This window comes from Nelumbo nucifera, chromosome 2, assembly GCF_055504915.1.
Source record: "Nelumbo nucifera cultivar China Antique chromosome 2, China Antique-T2T, whole genome shotgun sequence".
Lineage (NCBI taxonomy): Eukaryota > Viridiplantae > Streptophyta > Magnoliopsida > Proteales > Nelumbonaceae > Nelumbo > Nelumbo nucifera.
In genome coordinates this window covers 6,249,078-6,267,745 of record NC_142650.1, presented here as the reverse complement: position 1 = coordinate 6,267,745, position 18,668 = coordinate 6,249,078, and the positions used below count along the sequence as shown (strand labels likewise).

The window sequence follows — 18,668 nt, the reverse complement described above, 5'->3', positions numbered from 1 at the left end:
GTAATTAACTGTAATTGTATTCTTCTTGGTCAGATGGCCTTTAAACAAACAAGCATCAGAAGGAGGTCCAGAACAAGTGCAACTGAAGGAAGATACATGGGTATATTTCTTTCCAAACAACACAATTATTCTTCTTAATCAGATGACCTTTAAACCAAACAAGCATTCAGAAGAAGGCCCGGAACAAATGCAAGTGATGAAGGAAGATACATGGGCATATTTCTTTTTTTTTTTTTGATAAATTACATGGGCAGAAGGCAGAGTGACAATAAATCAAGGGACTTTTTTCCATGCAAATGTACCAGATGGGGGAGATTTAGTGGAAATTTGACACTTGGGATGTCGTGGACACTGGACAATACCAACATTTTCTACAAGGCAAGGAGATAACAGTTTTCAATATTAAGGATTAAAACTTGGTTGGGCTTTCTCCTACTTTGTGACCTCGAAGGTTGGTATTAAATTTCCTTGGTCCAACCTTCAGGAAACCCCTTTGTGCTCGAAGTTGGATAGATTCTTATTAACCTTGCCTGGGAGAATAGTTTGGAAAACTTGGTTGCTAGGGCGTTACCTAGGGTCACCTCCGATCACTGTCCTATCCAAATAGGAACTGAGTCTTTTCCTATAGGACCCAAACCTTTTAGATTCGAAAATATGTGGCTTACCCATCCAGATTTTGTGAAAAAAGTGAAGGAGTGGTGGGGTGAGGAGGAGAGGGGGGTAAGATGGAAGGGGATCAAGTTCCATAAGAAATTAAAAAGGTTGAGAGCCAAAATAAAAGAGTGGAATAGAGATCAGTTTGGTAGAATTGAGCAAAAATTGGGCCTAATCTCTCGAATAGAGAATTTGGATGTAAAGGAATCTCACAATGGGCTGACCGAGGAGGACAGAGTGTTAAGGAGACAATTAAAAAAGGATTTGGAAGAAGTGTTATTGAGGGAAGAAATCAGTTGGAGACAAAAATCTAGACACAAGTGGATTAAGGAAGGCGATGGGAACACTAGATTCTTCCATGATTTGGCAAATGGGAGACGAAGAAAGAATTTTGTGACCAAGCTAGAGATAGGAGAGGAGGTGATTACCAACCAGGATGACATAGCCAAAAAATTTGTGGATCACTTCAAATCGATTTATAGAAGGCCTTTGAGTGAAAGAACAGTCATGGAAAGGGTGGATTGGCCAAGAATTGATGGAGTGGCAAGGTGGCTGGAAAGGGATTTCGAGGAAGAAGAGATTAAGAAAGCTGTCTTTCTAATGGATAGATCCAAGGCTCCAGGTCCATATGGCTTTACAATGGGTTTTTATCAAGACTGTTGGGAGGTGTTGAAAGAGGATCTAACTGAAGTCTTTAAGGAATTTGCAGACAATCACATTATAAGCCCTAGAATTAATGCCACCTTTTTGGCCTTGATACCTAAGAAGAATGATGCCAACCACCCAAAAGATTATAGGCCTATTAGCCTGGTGACAAGCATCTATAAAATTCTGGCTAAAGTGCTCTCATTGAGGATCAAAACAGTCCTCCCTCCCATCATTAGTGAAACCCAGGGGGCTTTCATTCAAGGGTGACAAATAACAGATCAGATCTTAATTGCGAATGAGTGTGTGGAGGAAATGAAAAGGTCTAGTAAGAAAGGATTCATTTGTAAATTGGATCTTGAAAAGGCCTATGATTTGGTGGACTGGGAGTTTCTATTAGAGGTTATGCGAAATGGTGGATTTGGGGACAAGTGGTGTAGTTGGATCTTTGGGTGTATCAGTACTTGTCACTACTCTATTTTGGTAAATGGTACGGTTAGGGACTTTTTTCCAGCTTGCAGGGGTGCCAGGCAAGGGGATCCACTTTCACCCTTCCTTTTTACCTTAGTAGCTGATGTGATTAGTAGGATCATTACTAAGGCTGACAGCGAAGATGCCATTAGGGGTTGGAGAATAGGGAGACACCAAGTCCCTGTCACCCACCTTCAGTTTGCAGACGACCTAATGATTTTTTGTGAAGGAGGTCTTAGTGAAAAGGTAGCAAACCTAAAGGAGCTAATAAAAGGATTTGAAAGTGTCTCTAATTTGAGAATAAATCTGGAAAAGAGCTGCATAGCAGGTATAAATTTGGAGGTAGGGGAGGTTGAGGCTATTGCGGAGTGTCTTGAGTGTTCCACCTCTACTTGGCCTATGTCATATTTAGGGCTTCCTTTAGGGGCAAATCCTAGGGAGAGTAGATTTTGGACTCCAGTGTTAGAAAAGTTTGAGAAGAGATTAGTCTCATGGAAGAGGAACTATATCTCTTTAGGAGAAAGAATTACCCTAATAAGAGCTACCTTGGCTAGCTTACTTACCTATTATTTGTTTGTCTTTAGGATACCAGTTAGGGAAGCTAGGAAACTGGAGAAGTTGATGAGAGACTTCTTATGGGAGCCAGGACAAGAAAAAAAGGATCACTTGGTTAATTGGGAAATTGTGTGCAGAAGTAAAGAAGAGGGGGGTTTGGGAATTGGGAGGGTAACTAGAAAGAATCAAGCTCTGTTAGGGAAATGGTTGTGGAGATGGCCTTTGGAAAGAGAGAGTTTGTGGCATGAGGTGGTGGGAAGCATTCATGGGAGGTCAGAGAATGGATGGGATGCTGGTGTATCGAGGCAAGCTAACCTAGAAGCACCTTGGAAGGCTATTCACAACACCCTTCCTCAATTCCTCAATTTTATCAGGTATGAAATTTGTTCTGTCAACTCTATCCTTTTTTGGGAGGATATTTGGGTAGGAGACTCACCGTTAAAGGATTTGTTCCCTTCGCTTTTTTCTATTTCTTTGTACAAAAAAGAGGTGGTATCAAAATTTGTCTCACCTTTGGGAACACCCTTAGATCCTACTTGGGATTTTGGATTTTGTAGAGGACTTAGGGATGCTGAAATTGAGTCTCTTTCTATTTTTCTTGGTTGTCTTAATTAGGTTTGCTTGGATCCCTCCAAGCCAGATAAGAGGGTTTGGACTCCTAGACCCAATGGAACCTTCACTTGTGCTTCTTTCTTCAAGTCCATCTCTCAACTTTCTACTCACCAACCCTTTCCGTGAAAAGAAATTTGGTGTAGGCCAGTTCCCCCAAAAATTATGGGTTTTTGTTGAGAAGTTTTCCATGGGAAAGTAAACACTTTAGACAACCTACAAAAGATAAGACCTTTTCTCTGTATTTCTCCTAATTGGTGTATCCTCTGTAGAGCTCACGGTGAGGATTGTTACCATCTATTAGTATCTTGTCCCTTTTCTGCAGACCTTTGGCTTGGCTACTTTCGTTGTTTGGGGGTAGTTGGAGTCTACCAGCAGAAGTTCACATGCTCTTCAACCATTCTACCTTTTATTGGCCTACAAAAATAGGGAGAATTATGTGGAGATGTGCTTGTGCTGCCTTGACTTGGACTCTTTGGGAAGAAAGGAATCTCAGAATTTTTCAAGATAAGGAAAGGAACAGCCAAGATTTGAAAGACTGTGTGTTAAACAGGGTAATACATTGGCTGAAGACCTTGGAAATCTTTCATCAATTCTCCTTTAATGACATTTGGAGAAATTGGTCAGCAGTAGCAAGGTGTTCATCTCTAAAGGACAAATCAATTACAAGCTGGTCTCCTCCACCTAAAGGCTCAATAAAGTTGTTGATGGAAGCAGCATGGGTAATCCAGGATTAGCCGGAGTGGGGGTGCTTTGAGAAATGAGAAGGGTACTCAAGTCCTTTGGGAATTGGGAATTCCATCAGGGCAGAACTTTTAGCTGCTGTACAAGGGGTCCAATTTGCAAACCAGTTGGGGGTACAACACCTAATAATCAAGGGGGATTCCAAAGTGGTGGTGGGTTGGTTGAAAATTTCTGAAGAGGCTATGTGGCGATACAAGAATGAAATGAAGAAATTTAGTTGGTTGACAAGGAATATGTTGGTCAATGTACAGTGAGTGGGGAGATCAGCAAATACCTTGTCAGATGTGTTAGCTAAGCAAGGGGTAAATAGGGAAGAATTATTTTGGGCTCAGTTGTGATTCTTGTTTTTCTTTCCTAGTTTACTTGTAAGTTTCAAGGAGGGGCTGCAGCTCACACCTCTCGTTGGGATGATGTATGAACTCACTCTAATTTGCTTCTGAATCAATAAACTTATTATTATTCATAAAAAAAAAAAAAAAAAAAAAACATTGGTCCTATCCATCCAGGGTCTTGGGGAGGGGTGGGCTGGATATATACCTAACCTTTGGCATTTTATTGCCAAAGTGACAGCCATCCGACCTGTATTTTCATGGTTATCAGCCCAATATTTGGAGGTATATGAGTATATCATAATCTAAAGAGAAACAGGGTAAGAGCTCAAAGGTAAGTATGAATTTGGAGGAAGAGGGAGTGACTTATGCAGATTCTATGAAGGGTGGTCCTGATTCCAGCCTATTTGCTACCTTCTGCTATGTTAGTTCTCCATCGACTTCATAGAAACACCGAAAACCGTAGGGGTGCAACTTGGGGGTGATGGGCTTAAGTTGAGCATCTATTGAATTTCAAAAGAGCTTAGGCCTTAAATGCAGTGGAAAATCTTCAAATCACATATCTGATCTGCACACCCACCAAGAATGATCATTTTCTTTCTTCTTAATCCTCATCTCCACCCATTAATGGAGAGGTGGTGCACTGAGAAATTAAGAAATTAATTCAGGAAATGAGATTGAGGTTTGATGGCAAAACCAACACCAAGAATGGCAAGGTGTTCTACAAGAGAGAGAGAGAGAGAGAGAGATTTTTCAGACTTCAAGTCACTACAGCTTGACAGCCTGCTTGCCACTTGATTGAAGGAGACTCTTCCAGTACCATAAGATGGAAGAAAGGTATGGAAGAGGATTGCGGAGACTACATCACTTGATGAATGAAACTTAGTTTCTTTTGAGATCTTTTCTTCAGTTTTAAGGTGGATCCTTTAGCTATTGCTGCCAGCTTACCTAGATCTGGAATTAATCTTGCTCTCTTAATCTTTCTATTTCTTTAATCACACTAATCTACTAGAATAAATCCAGAATTTCTAATTCCAAGTACTGGGATGGAATGAACAGCGAGACCTTGTTTCCATAGGATGCTTGTATAGCCAACTGCTGGTACAATTTCACAATGGGCTCATATTATTTTGTCTGGTGTCCATCTTGTACATCATCCTTTGAAATATTTTCTCATTATATAAATTAAGTAGTTTTTAAGCCAAAGGAAGAAAACAGTTTGTAAATAGTAAACATCACCAAGAAAAGTGTCAATCTATTGGGTAAATGACTATAAGCCTAATGACGTTCAGCAATAGAAAGTGTGGTGTAAGCTCCTAATGGGTGGGATCCCAACTCAATCCCTGGGTCAGTCTTTATTGTCCTTGCAAATATATTAAAAGAGTTTGCCTTCTTTTTCCTCTGTCAATTAACTATGTAGCCTTGGACAGTGAAATTACCATTATTTATTAAGTCTAGGATATACTTAAGGATGTTGAGATAATTGTTCTAACAAGTTTAAGCTTCAAATTCATTATTCTACTAGTGGCCATACTTTCTCTATGTTAAAAACGTCCAATCAACTTCACTTTTCCACTGTTCAAAAGATTATTCAATTAACTATTCAAAGAACTCAAGCATGGCCATTTGGGCATAATTTAGGAGAATTATGACCAAAATACAACAGTATACAAGTCAACTAGTATAGAAGCCATTGCTTGGTTTAATAGTAAAATCTCAGGCTGACAAGCTTGAGAACGTAGGTTTGAGTCTGAGAGCAGCCTCTTTGTGTGGGGAAAAAATACCAAGGGTTAGGTCTGTATCCAGTCTATCCTTCCCATCCAAAACTACAGATAGCTGGGACCAAACATTGGGTAATGGCCATTTAATACAAGTCAACCAGTATGTAAGTCTAAGTTATTTAAACTACTTTGCACTCTATATTTTTGAAATTAATAGTAATTTAAAATCTGTTCATGTGCCTTTTAGTAATTAAGCGGGAGGACTTTCCATGAAGGACACCATTTCCTGCAAGTTGTAAGAGGGAAAGTTGATGACATTTTTTTTATCAATATTGATGCCATTTTGTTTCACTGGTAGCTTCAGGCAAGTTCCTTAGTTGCATTTGGATGGGAGACACCTTGAGAAACAGAGATAATGTGGTTGGACTGCATTCTTGAAAAATGATAGCTATAAAAAGTTGGCCTCCCTTTCTTGGCATTAATCTCAAGTTCTAGTGATTTAAGGAGAACACCACTGCACTTGGAGCAGACAACTTCCCTCTGGTTTCAGTATCCCCTCAGCTGAGGGCTTCTCTCTAGCAAACTGACTTGAATGGAATCTTGGTACCACCTTTAAGCTGGTTCAAGTAAGTAGACCAAAGGTAACCTCTCTAGAGGGGCATCAGAATCGGGGAAGACTGCTCTTTATTAGTAGTTATTGTTAGGCAAATTTTAATAGTTGTATAATGACATGTCGGCCAAGAATTGATAACATATTTAAAGATATGAAAGGTATAGTAGTATCCAGTTCTTTCACTAACAACTGATGGGGGTTTTAACTCAGCCAAGTCTAATGCTGCATGACATGAGTCTTATGATCAACTTGTGGTTCTCTTGTATTATGGTTCAAAGGGACTCCAAAAAGGCCATCAACCAGGTAACTAATATGGGTAGCTCACCATAAAAATTAGCCTATGATCAACTTGTGGTTCTCCCTTTTAATATTTCTTTTTCCAATAAATATGCCTGTTTTTTATCTATAAAATGAAAAGATAAAGAAAGGGTCCAGAATAAAAGCACAATCCATGAATTACTTCTAAGCAGATGGAGACATACCTGACTGGAAGATCACTATCTGCACCAAAGTTTATCCTTGCAGATACACTGAGAAAGTACTGATTTTCCACAGCTGTATAGTAAACTGAACCATTAAATTGTCGAAGCTCAAGGGATGAGATGAATGGTTGTCCAGTTGTAGCATTGGACAAACAGACGCTAACTGTGGAAGAAGAAGCCAAGAATATCAACTCTCGGACCTCTACAGTATTAACATCAGAGATGACAATGCTTGACCAATGAGTAGCACCCAGAGAGATGTCAAACTTTGGATAAACATTATTGTTGTCAAAGTTCCCATATAAGAAGGTTGCTCTTATAAGGTATCGAGTTCTAGTCACAACATCAAGTGTATAACAATATTTCCTGTTATCTGCTGGAAAGTGTCTCAGTGTCATATGCTGCTTCCGTGTTGCATTTGCTACAGTGATGTTTGTTGTTTCACCATACATAAATTTATCATCAGGGGTCCATTCTAGCCCTAGATCATCAGTGAAATTCTCCTTTCCCCCACAGTCTAAGCTTACAAAACCTGCTTGGGAAATCAAATGTATTAGCAAGCAATGCCAAAAATTGGAGATCCAGATATCTCAGTTTCTTCTTCTTGAACAAGAACCCCTCAGAAAAGCTGCTTATGCCAATCAAGAAGACATAATGAAAAACCTATCTAATGACATTAGAAAGTGACATGTTACAATCTCAGTGCTTCTAAAAACTAAACATTCACTAATAAAGCTTTTTCTTAACTATTTTGTGTACATTCTCTCACCTAGACACTATTCCCTCTTTTAATTTTTAGTCCCCATTCATTTTAGTTACCCAGGAAAGTTTGGTTACCCAGGTAAAACTTGCCTCGGTAAGCACACTTCCCACATTCTTTTACGCTACGAATTTTCCCAGGCAAGTGTTTCTACAGGGGCATTTTTTAATCAATTGTAACTTCCCGAGTATTGGTTGCAGATGGGTAAGTTATTAAGTTACTTACCCAAGTGGAGGGAGGGTATTAATTTCCCAAGTAACTGATATCCTTGGGTATCTTCATTTACCGTGGGACCCAGTAATACAGGAAATCGAATCCGGGTAAGTTGGTCAACTTACCTGCTGACCAACCTACCCCCCCCCCTCCCTTCTAAATACCAGAAAACAAGCAGGGCCTTATTGATTTCTTACATTCTTAAAAATAAAAGATTCTTAACTATTTTAATTCTTTACATCCATTAAGCTTACTCTTACAACAACTAAGAACTTGGTCAATATTTTCATACCTCATAGAAATTTAGAATAGTGATCATGGTACTATCTAAATCCAACTTGGACATTTGATCCAGATTGGTTCCAAACGCAACCTTCAAAATTAATCCAATTAAACATACAGACACCAATGAGCAAAAAATACAGACACCATAACCATTGACACCTTTAATTTAATGTTCATAATTAAGGATCACTTAAAGGTTGTGATGTGATGGAAGCTTCAAGGAATGTAGCCAAGCTGTCAAATTTGTGCAAAAACCCTGGAACCCAACTCTTCAAATTAATGTTATGGAGTTAAGCTCTAAAATATATTATCAAATGTATTTCTTTGGATCTGAACCTTAATGGAGGTAATTTATTTATATCTAGACTTCTAGAGTATGTACATTCTTCTCAAAAAAAAATGCAATTTCTTTTTCTTTTTTAGGTTTGTCCAAGCAACAACAAGAACAATGAAATGAAAATGTTTTATCATTTATAGCTAGATAAAGATCCAACTTGTTGTCTGAAGCCCTCCTTCTTGGGTTCCATCCCCCCCCCAAAAAAAAAAATTAAATAAATAAACATAGAAAACAAATGAGTTAAATTGATCCATCAAAATTTTTATCCTTCTTGTCCTTTTATGTGTCTTAATTTTTTGGTCTCTTGAGATCTCTTACTTGAAATTTGTTTCCAAGCCCATTTACTCTCTCCCGCTTTTTAGGAATCTTTTGTTATCACCTACAAGCCTATGATCCAGCTTAAACCATTTTTATCTCACCTGTTTTCGTTGTTTTAATATTAAAACCCATAATTAAGTGGTCAAGGACATGTGGTTCCCTCCAAGCAACTACAAACAGGGAAACCAAGATAGTTTATATCAGTATTTCAGGAAAAGTTGTCCATATGCCTAGTACTACCTCTCGTAATGGCTTAAGTGCAGTACTTTTAGAATTTGTTTACTTCAAAATGCAGTCAAGTCAACTAGAACCAGTAAAAAGTTCGCTTCCTGTTTCCGGATCTTGCTTATGGAACACTAACCTAAAAATATAATTTCCATGGTTCCAACAAATAAGAAAGATAAAAATAAAGAAAGAAAAAAGCCACCCGGTTGAAGAGCCAATCCTTTCTATTTTTCTCCTAATATAGCTAAGTTTTCTAGATCCTTTAAAAATTATCAAGTGGTTTTGTGAACAGAACATACGCAATATCCGTCTGGTTGATCCATGTCAGCTATGGCTGAGCCATACCCTTAGTGGTTTATACTGAAACAAATTTAAAGAAAACATGAAAATAATTTAGAAATTGAAAGAAAGAACCTTCCAGTTTTTGCAATTTTAAAACAAAACAGTATAATGCCCACTATATTCAAGTTTTCCCAGTACCCTACAATTTAGTGACCTATCAAATCCAGCATTGGGATACATGCCTAAGACACTGCTGGTGTAACATAGTATAGAGCTTCAATACCAGTAAGAGCCAACTAACAAGTTAGCAGTTTGGTTAGAAATCGAGATGAACAGAATGAGATATAAACCAGAAATTCTTATTTTTCTCAGTTCATCATTGTCTTTACATGCATCTAGTTGTTCTAAACTATGTTAAAAAACTCTTCAACGTAGAAAATCAAGATAACAAGGGAAAAAATAAAGAATTAAAAGCTGAAAATATTCAAAGCTCATCCGAAACGAAGAAATCCTAAAAATTCAAAGCAAAATCGCAACAACACTAATTGTCGTGAATTCAAGAAAATAAAGGAACCCTACACACCTACACAACGACTTAAATTTATATCAAAGTAGTCCGAACATGCATCGGTTTTTATACATTCAGTGAAAGAGTAAAGAATCCCAGTCCTCTTTAGTTGAAAAGAAAATTCTAAAAAATATATATCTGCAGAAACTCATAAGCATTAAAACTTTAAAAAAATATATGTAAGGCGGAGTGAGTGAGCGAAAGACAAACCAGGCACTTGGGCTCTGGACGCGTTGATGAAAAGAAGCAAAGACAGCGAAAGCAACAGGAGAAGCCTGGACTCCATTTCCCAGTTACAGAGGAGTCTGAGAATGAGCAGAAGGCATCACAGCAGTGGATGGAGGGGGAGAATGGCGAGGTGGTGTATGAGAAGAGTGGGAGACAGCAAAAAAGCAAGGATGAAAGGAGAGGCAGATGAATATTAGACCGAGTTGAACTGTTGGAGCGTTCGATAGATAGACGGAGAAAGAAGAGGAGTCTTCCTGCCACAGCGGGTGGGACCCAAGGCCACGTTTAACCTGGACTTTTACGACTTCAAAGTGAAAAAGTAGGAGAGAGAGAGAGAGATTCCACCACTACGACAGCACAGTACTCCGTCTAGTACCATTGCAACCTCCCTGACGGAGGCCTTTACTTTTCTCACATCCACAATTCCATTTTGATGCGGGACATGATGAGATGGTGGGTTTTCTATATCAAAAGCTACTCCACATCTCAGGAAAAACCATTGGATTAGAATAATTTAGGCCAAGAAAGCAGCCACCGTACATCATCAACAAGATTAAAACGGGAGAATGACAACGAATCCAGAGATCATCTGTTTTGTAGACTGTTACCAATGTCTGAACTTAGAGAGTCTACTTTTGGTGGGGACTGGGGAGGGGCGAGTGGTGGGGACCATGGCAAGGGCACTGATGTCCATGGAGTTGAACTGTACTGGGTGTAGGTGGATGATTCACTGAATCATTGAACCAGCTAAGTAGAGGGACCAGCTTTGTGTGGGGATGGGGAAGAGACCAGAGTGGGTTAATCACAAATCAACGTCACATGCCAAGACCTCTTCTTTCTTCTTACTAATCAAACAATATGGAACCAAAATAAAATAAAAAAAATAGAAATGTGGACTTGTGTTGTGCAAACCCTTTGTTCAGGTACCACGTCAGCAATGACCTGGATAATCCAATGTGTATTATCCAATTTCTTTTTTATGTTCATCTTTTTTAAATAATAATATTAAGAGGATTCCTATCAAAGCAACAGGCAACCGAAATGATTTTTGGGGTTTTTATTGCTCAGTTACCCATAAAATTGAGTACAGCTGGAACATGAAGAGGTGGGGGATGAATCAAAATTCAAGAAGTAGCAAATCATAGGCAGAGAGATGTTTGTAAAAAGATTAAAACAAATCCAAAAACCTAAGAAAAATTCGTGAGGTGGACTGAACTCTAAATTTCCAAATGATCTTTCGGTTATATGGGATTTGATCCTTACTGCAAATCATGCTATGTATTGAGAATATCTTCCCATGGATAAAAAGACACGAGTATAGAGATATTTCTAATGTGTGGATGGGACATGTTATGAGGAGCAGATCTATACAATTTTTGGAAGTGCCAACTTGTCAAGCCAGTCTTATTTATATGCGTAAATATTGATTATATATGTTAATACTTGTTCCTCAAGATAATTTATAACTATTTTTAATTTATCTGAATTTTTTTGTTATTATTATTCAAGCCATAACCAAATTATCAATTATATGGGGTCAGTTACATGAATCCTATTTTTGATCATCATCCTCATTCCGTCCTTTTAATGTCATATCCATTATTAAATTATGAGCCTTTAAATCATTTCTTATTGCTTTGACCTATGTCCTTTTTTTATCTACCCCTAGCTCTTATGGACTATTCAATTTGTAATTGATTGATTTTTTCTTATGGGTGTTCTAAATGGTTGTCTATGCATGTGATCAAATCATAAAACAATGCTGCTGATGTGTGAGTCGGAAGCACCATTTTTTGAAAAAACAGTGTCTTTTTTTGTATAGAAACATTGCTGTCAGTAAGACATTTCCTGAAGCAACAACAACATTTTCTGTTTGCCAATGCTCCATAAAACATTTTCAGCACTGGTACTCATTATCTAGTGCCACATCACTGCCACCTCACGTCCATGTTGATAGCAACAAACTGCAGCTCCAGGAAACGCCAAATTCAACACTGCTCAAAGCCATACCTTCCCGATTTCCCTAATACACACTCTTATATATTATTAAATATTTGTCTATAAACGTAATTTTGTATCTGAATTTTTATTTATTTTATTTTTATTATAATAATTCGAAACCAATGAGTTGAACTGTTCAACCCCATTGCCCGACCACCAAAACCAATTTCTGTCCGGTCCAAATCCCACAACACTGCTTAATTATGCATTCATGAAAGCAGTTCTGTTGTAGCATGTGATAATGAAGTTATGCTAACCTGATGCTGCTAAGTAATTGTCCCACGGAAGATCTGTCATTAGATTAAAGAAAAACTGAAAAAACTTTACGTAAATGAGAAGGTTAATGGACAGTTATCAGCACTCTTAAATTTTTTGTTTTAATATTGGTAGCGGTTGAATATTTTAGTGAGTAAGCATCAAGAGTGGAGTGTGCAAATAAAAAAAGAGCGGAGTGTAGACAAAAATTGTGCCATGAAGCCAATCTGGTCATAAAGAGATTGAAGGGTGTCAATTGGCGTCGATTTTGCGACAACTGACAACTGGTCCCACTTCCCATGCTTGTCGTATAACAAGACAATTTCATGAGTTTGCCCTGCGAGAACCGAGAAGCGACGGTGGGAGTGGGACTACTGGGTCATGTCTATTCAAACGAGTTGGGACTGGGATCTCCTCTACTAATAAAACTAGTCGACTACGGCTGTAATCGGATCGGATGCAGCATCTGATAGCATACATCCGAATCCGATTCAAAATTCGACCGGAAATTTTTTTAAATATCAAAAATATTAAAATTTATTTATTTTTTAACTTTTATATATAATAAATTAATATAAATATAATACATTAAACTTATTATATACATAATTCACATATAATAGAATATATAGAATATAGTTCTATAATTTTAAAATATAATTATATAAAATTTATATATTAAAATTAATAAATGTTATATCATAATCGGATTCGGATTTTAATCAGATCGGATGGGGTTAAATCCAAATCCGATCTGATTATTAATTGGATGTAGATTGCAACGGTCGAATCCAATCCGATTACATATACATCATCCGAGTCCAATATAATCACATCAGACGTCGAATATAGTTTCGGATTTTCGGGTAACATTGACAGCCCTAAATAAAACACATTCAAACACCCTTTCAATATATCATCTGATACTGCACATCTCATTATAAGATTTAGGGAGAAGTACCGATCAGCCCAGCTCACAATTTACTAGCCACAAAGTACATGGGAAACGCATCCTGACCGTGAATTGATGTCAAATTCACGGGCAGGATGTGGTTTATAGGGAGGGAGAGGGCTACTCGTAGGGGGTGGCTGGAATTCAGAATTCTGCATCGTGTGTATTCGTACTTTTCCCTAAGATTTATGATTGAGATCTATTATATATATATATATACAATACACTAACTTTTCAAGGTAGGTAAAAATAGTGGAACTCAAATCCATGTCTCTACTAGGATTACCCAACTAACATGCCAACCATGCTACCACTTAGTTGGCGGGATTCATATTGAGTTCAGATCTCCTGCCCATGTTTATCACAGTCATACATGGAGAACATCTCATCCTCTGCATAGTATTATGCAGGGGGAGATGTTCCCAATTCACAGGGATAGTATATTGTGGGTAGGCATGGGCAGAGTTCTTGTGTGCAGGAGATCCGGAGTCATCCACATCCACTATGAAATTGAGAACCATCACCTCATGTATGAGATGCACTATTAGACCATGTTTGAAGGGTGTAGAACATATTTTGTTGACAGGAGATCCGGACTTAGGTCTAAATCACAGTCCACTAATTCAAGTTCAGCATTTTGGTTTGAGTCTGGATCAGATCCCAACAAAAATACTTCCAAACACGATATTATATCCACCACCATGGTTCAAAGTATCAATACAATTCTATGCATCGGTACAGGTGTACGGGTGCTTTATAAATGTATTTTCTATTTTTTAGTTTTTCTTCACAATTTTATTTTTATAAATAGTTATATTTATTTAATAAATAAAATAAATAAGACCCCGTTTGATTTGCAGGAATAGGGGTTTGGAATCAGAATCGGAATGGGTTATCCCAATTCCAACTGTTTGGTTGGATTGAATCGGAATCCCATTCTTATATCTGATGGAATGGCATTCCTCCATTTGAGGGAATGGCCATTCCCTGCCCCTCCCTTGGGAATGAAATCATATTCCTATTGATTCTAATTCTCATTTTCATTTCTGTCCGAACCAAATAAACCATAAAAATGGACCATTGTGATTTTAATTCCAACTGCGAGCCAATGAAAATACCATTCGGATTCCAATTTCAACTACGAACCAAATGAATCTTAAATTCCTAAAATCACCTTTAAATAAGTGTATCAAAACCTTGCCAATACAATACAATATATGTAATACAAGACGTACCATGTCGATACTTTGAAGCTTGATCCACACATCTCTACGTTCCGTATGCATTGATGGGTCATACTTTTGAGGAGACAATCATATTTGAGTTGTGTAGATATAAATCCTCTTGCGAGTTGGGAGTAGATCCTATCTCTTTTGATTTAGTATCAAGGATATCCTCCCAACCAAAAACCGTTTTAATACATTTTAACATGATTCATGTTCACACATGGCAATGGCAAATTTTCTCATCTCTGGCGGGTACTGATTTCCCCAACCCCATTGGGTCGGAGATGGGGATTGCTTTGGCGGGGCATGGATGGAGACAGGGATTAATAGGGGTCCTCGATCGGAGTTAGGGTTGGGGATAGGGAATGAAGTCCCCACTCCACTCAACCCTGATTATATATTAAATTTATATTATTATATATATAATATTATTTGTATTATAAATACTAAAATATTATTTATATTTAATAATTTTAATTTATTTTTAAAAATACTATTAACTAAAAATTTCGAGGATTTAAGTCCTAATGAAAAATCCATCTCCGTTAAAAATCGGGAATGGAGAACAAGTTTTTATCCCCAATGAAAATTGGAATAAGGACAATTTTTTTTTCCAAAATCGAAGTTCAGAATGAAGAATATAATCCCTGTCCCAAACCCGCCCCATTATCATTCCTGTTCACACATCTCACTTTAAGGTTAGATCAACCCACCATGTATGACACGTGTAAAATCCACATATGTGTAAACACAAATCACGTCGAAGCTTTCTTTTTTATTTTTTGGGAGGAGATCCGAACTCTTGATTTATGAATCAGCCGGACCATTATTCAGATATATATATTGATGCATGGGATTTCAGGTGGGTGGGATCCAGCTCAAGTATGTATCGTGGGTAAAAAGATTTGAATACGATTTAACCTGTCGAGTTATCGGGTCAACCTGGTTCATTTTCATGGTGGTATGAGAATTGGGAACCGAGAAATGAGAAGAGAATTCTTCTTTCCTCTCGCTCAGGATTCAGGAGTCTGGACCACACCATACACGCATGCACGATGAGGAGTGACGGTGGGAGTGTGAATGTTAAGAATGTTTCAAAGTTAGATTGCTTTACTACAAAGAAAAAAAAAATCAAAAAGCAAGTTGGAAGCTCCATAATTAAATTACATACACCATAAACAATAGAAAGCAAAAGCATGCGACGTCCTTCTCTGCGACCTGTTCTTTTATTATTTTTTTACTTTTTACATGTTGTGTTATATTAGGAAGCAAACAAAGGCAGATTAATCAAATAAACTGCTAAAAAAAAGCAGCTTGATCTTTGTCTGGGCTAAGAATCACTATATATGAGATATATGATAAATTTGTAGGTACATGGAGGCTTAACAAGTTACACATTAATGGAGATAGAGGAGGGATTAATATTCTAATCTATATCATCAAGACTAGGGCTGTTAATGGGTCGAGTCTGACACGGAGGACCCCATGGATCTGAATCAATTGGACCGATTCTGATTTTAAGAATTGGAACCAATGGATCGATTTCAGGTCTTGATATAGGGTCTCGATTATTATTGGTTTGAAATTGGTTCCATCTAATCTCGAACCAATTCAGATTCGACCTGAAATATATAATATATTAAATAAATTATATATATAATATATTAAATATAAATATTTATTTTTTATTTATTATAATTGGGTCTATCAGGTCAGTCTCGATTGTCTTAAGAATCAATCGGTTTGATTCCAAATCCAAAATTTACAAACTATATCGGATCCGGGTCCAGGCCCTCAACATTTCATGTTGAATCGATTTCAATTTCAGCTGGTTCCGACCTAGACCCATCCCGTTGACAGCTAACACTCAATTAACTATGCGTTATACTCAATAACTCCAACGAAAAGAAAGAATAATTAAATAGAACCCATCAACATAGATCTCAAGGGCCGTTTGACTATAGCTGAAGTAATTAAACTGAATGATTTATTGGCTTGTCTCTTATGCTGTATTTGGTTTGAAGGAAAAGGTAAGAAAAGATAGAGAAACCTATATAAAATTTGTACAAATTTTCATTCATTTTCCTTCCATTCCCTACTTTTTTCCTCCAAACCAAACACAACATTAGTGAATAAGCTATTAAAGCTGAAACTGGATTGGTTGTTAGTTATTACACCTCTTTACTAAAAGATAAAACAACAAGCCATTTGGTATTTTGGTTCAGCTGTTACCAAACAGCCCTTTAGCCTATTACATCCGTGGACACCCTGATCCCAGAGCCAATTGGATCAAAATTGGACTTTTCTGAATTTATTCGTAGTTTTTTTTCTTTTTTATTTTTGGCACTTGGGGTATTCAGAGCAGTGGGTCCTACATCAAACATGTCCAAGTTTTTAACCTCTCAATTACACAGTGATCAACAATAAGTCATGCTAACCCTCCAATCAATGGCTTGATCTACAGAAGAGACAAGACTCCCTAAACACAATTTAATTGATCAGATGCCTTTTGTATTGGCGGAGAGGTGTGTTCAATTTGGCTGAGGCTTACTTCCTTGGTGTTACTATCATCAATTTGGCTGAGGCTTGGGCAGCACGCGAAGTTCATAGCGTGGTGCTCAACCTCATGAATCAACCCATTATAATTGAAGGTAATTCAAAGCTGGTGCTTCAAAGTCTGCAACGTCAACTTGATTTTTTGTGGAGATTAATTAATTAAGAAGGATTGTTCAAGGATTCTGGGTGCTGAGAGATTATTTCCACCAGGGCCTAACGCACAATCACGTATTCTATGAAGTAAACCAGGCAGCTGATTGTTTAGCTCATTAAGCTCTTTATACAGTTAACGGATTTGTTTTCTATAACCTTAACGACCTCCCTTGATCGATCTCTTTTATTTGTTTTAATGATTATTGGGGATGTGCTACCTCCCGTCTTGTATAATCCCTTTTGAATTTATCAAAAAAACAGAGATCAGATGAGATGTTCAGGATAATTGAACAAAAAAAAGAGCTCAAAGGGAAGAGGGATTCTTTATTGGAGTTCATATCTCCGCCCCACAACACATGCCCGCCGTGTATTGGGAACATTTCCCAATGATAGTACCAGCCCCAATGATGTCATCATCGGGAAATGTTCCTGTGGGGTAGGGGTGTTCACGGGTCGGTTTGAGTCATTTTTTTCAATTGATCTGAACTAATCGGTTAAACCAAAACCGACTGACCCTGAAACAAAACTGACTCAAACATGAAGGGTTGGTTTAGTCGATTTTTATATATATTTTAAATTAAAATATCTATTTATATTTAAGTTTATTTCTTTTTGTCAATATATATTTAAATTTATACAAAACTGAATTAAACATTGTACCGTTGTATGATATTTGTATTGATTTTACTTTTTAGTTTTTATCATAAATAACCAATTTTTTTCAAAGTTAAAATAAAATATATCAGCATTTAACATATAGGGTATGGACTAATTAATAATTACTTAAAAACATATAAGATCGGTTTAATTCGGTTTGGTTTCGATTTTCATGTATGAAAAACAAACCAAAGCAAATTGTCGGTTTATTTTCTCATACAAACCAAAACTGACAGATAATTTAAAAAAACCGACCAATTTGACCATCGATTTGATTGATTTGACATTTAATGTGAAAAACCCCTACTGTGGGACGTTGTGGGGCGGAGAATGGAGATGTGACCTCTCTTTATTGTACGTGATCCATGGTGGAGTGCGTTAATTGTTAGAAGATGATAAATATCCTCACATATGCAGTTCAATAATTAATTAAGATCGGAGAACTTTACCAGCCAATGTTAGCTCATAGTTATTCTTTTTGGTCTTGGCTGTGTGGGTGGTAGGAATTCATTGTTTATGGCTTGCCTGAACCAAAGTGCCATTAACTTTATAACAAGCTTTTACGTAAAGAGAATCGATTTCTCCTTTTTGTGTGGGCTCCGCCTTTGAACCCAAAGAGTGTACTTCTTGGACACTTTAGGATTTGTTCTGTGCTCTTCACTTTTGTTACAAGCAGGGCTACAACTGAGAGATGTATTGCAGTGGTTCCACCACCAAGACGTTACCTCACCTAATTCAAAGTGGGGTTACAACAATACATGTTTATTGTGCTTATATTTAGAACCTTAGATGTTCTTGTCCGGCAATAAAACTTAGCCACGAAGATAGA

At 37.4% G+C, this 18,668-nt stretch overlaps 1 protein-coding gene across 2 annotated transcripts in view; it reads right to left on the bottom strand.

Moving 5' to 3' along the window:
* LOC104594742 (putative LRR receptor-like serine/threonine-protein kinase At1g67720) overlaps positions 1–10,476 on the bottom strand; it is a 29,711-nt gene extending 19,235 nt beyond the window's left edge. The window contains exons 1-2 of one of the 2 annotated variants that reach the window (XM_010255195.3): positions 10,022–10,476; positions 6,824–7,355 (exon numbers count right to left, since the gene is read on the bottom strand). In XM_010255195.3, the coding sequence (XP_010253497.1) occupies positions 6,824–7,355; positions 10,022–10,097 (608 nt within the window). In that variant the 5' untranslated portion in view covers positions 10,098–10,476. Of the gene's footprint in view, positions 1–6,823; positions 7,356–8,088; positions 8,113–10,021 lie in introns of those variants that run through there. The other variant, XM_088897776.1, reaches the window with a different exon arrangement.
* Between the last annotated feature and the right edge of the window lie 8,192 nt (positions 10,477–18,668).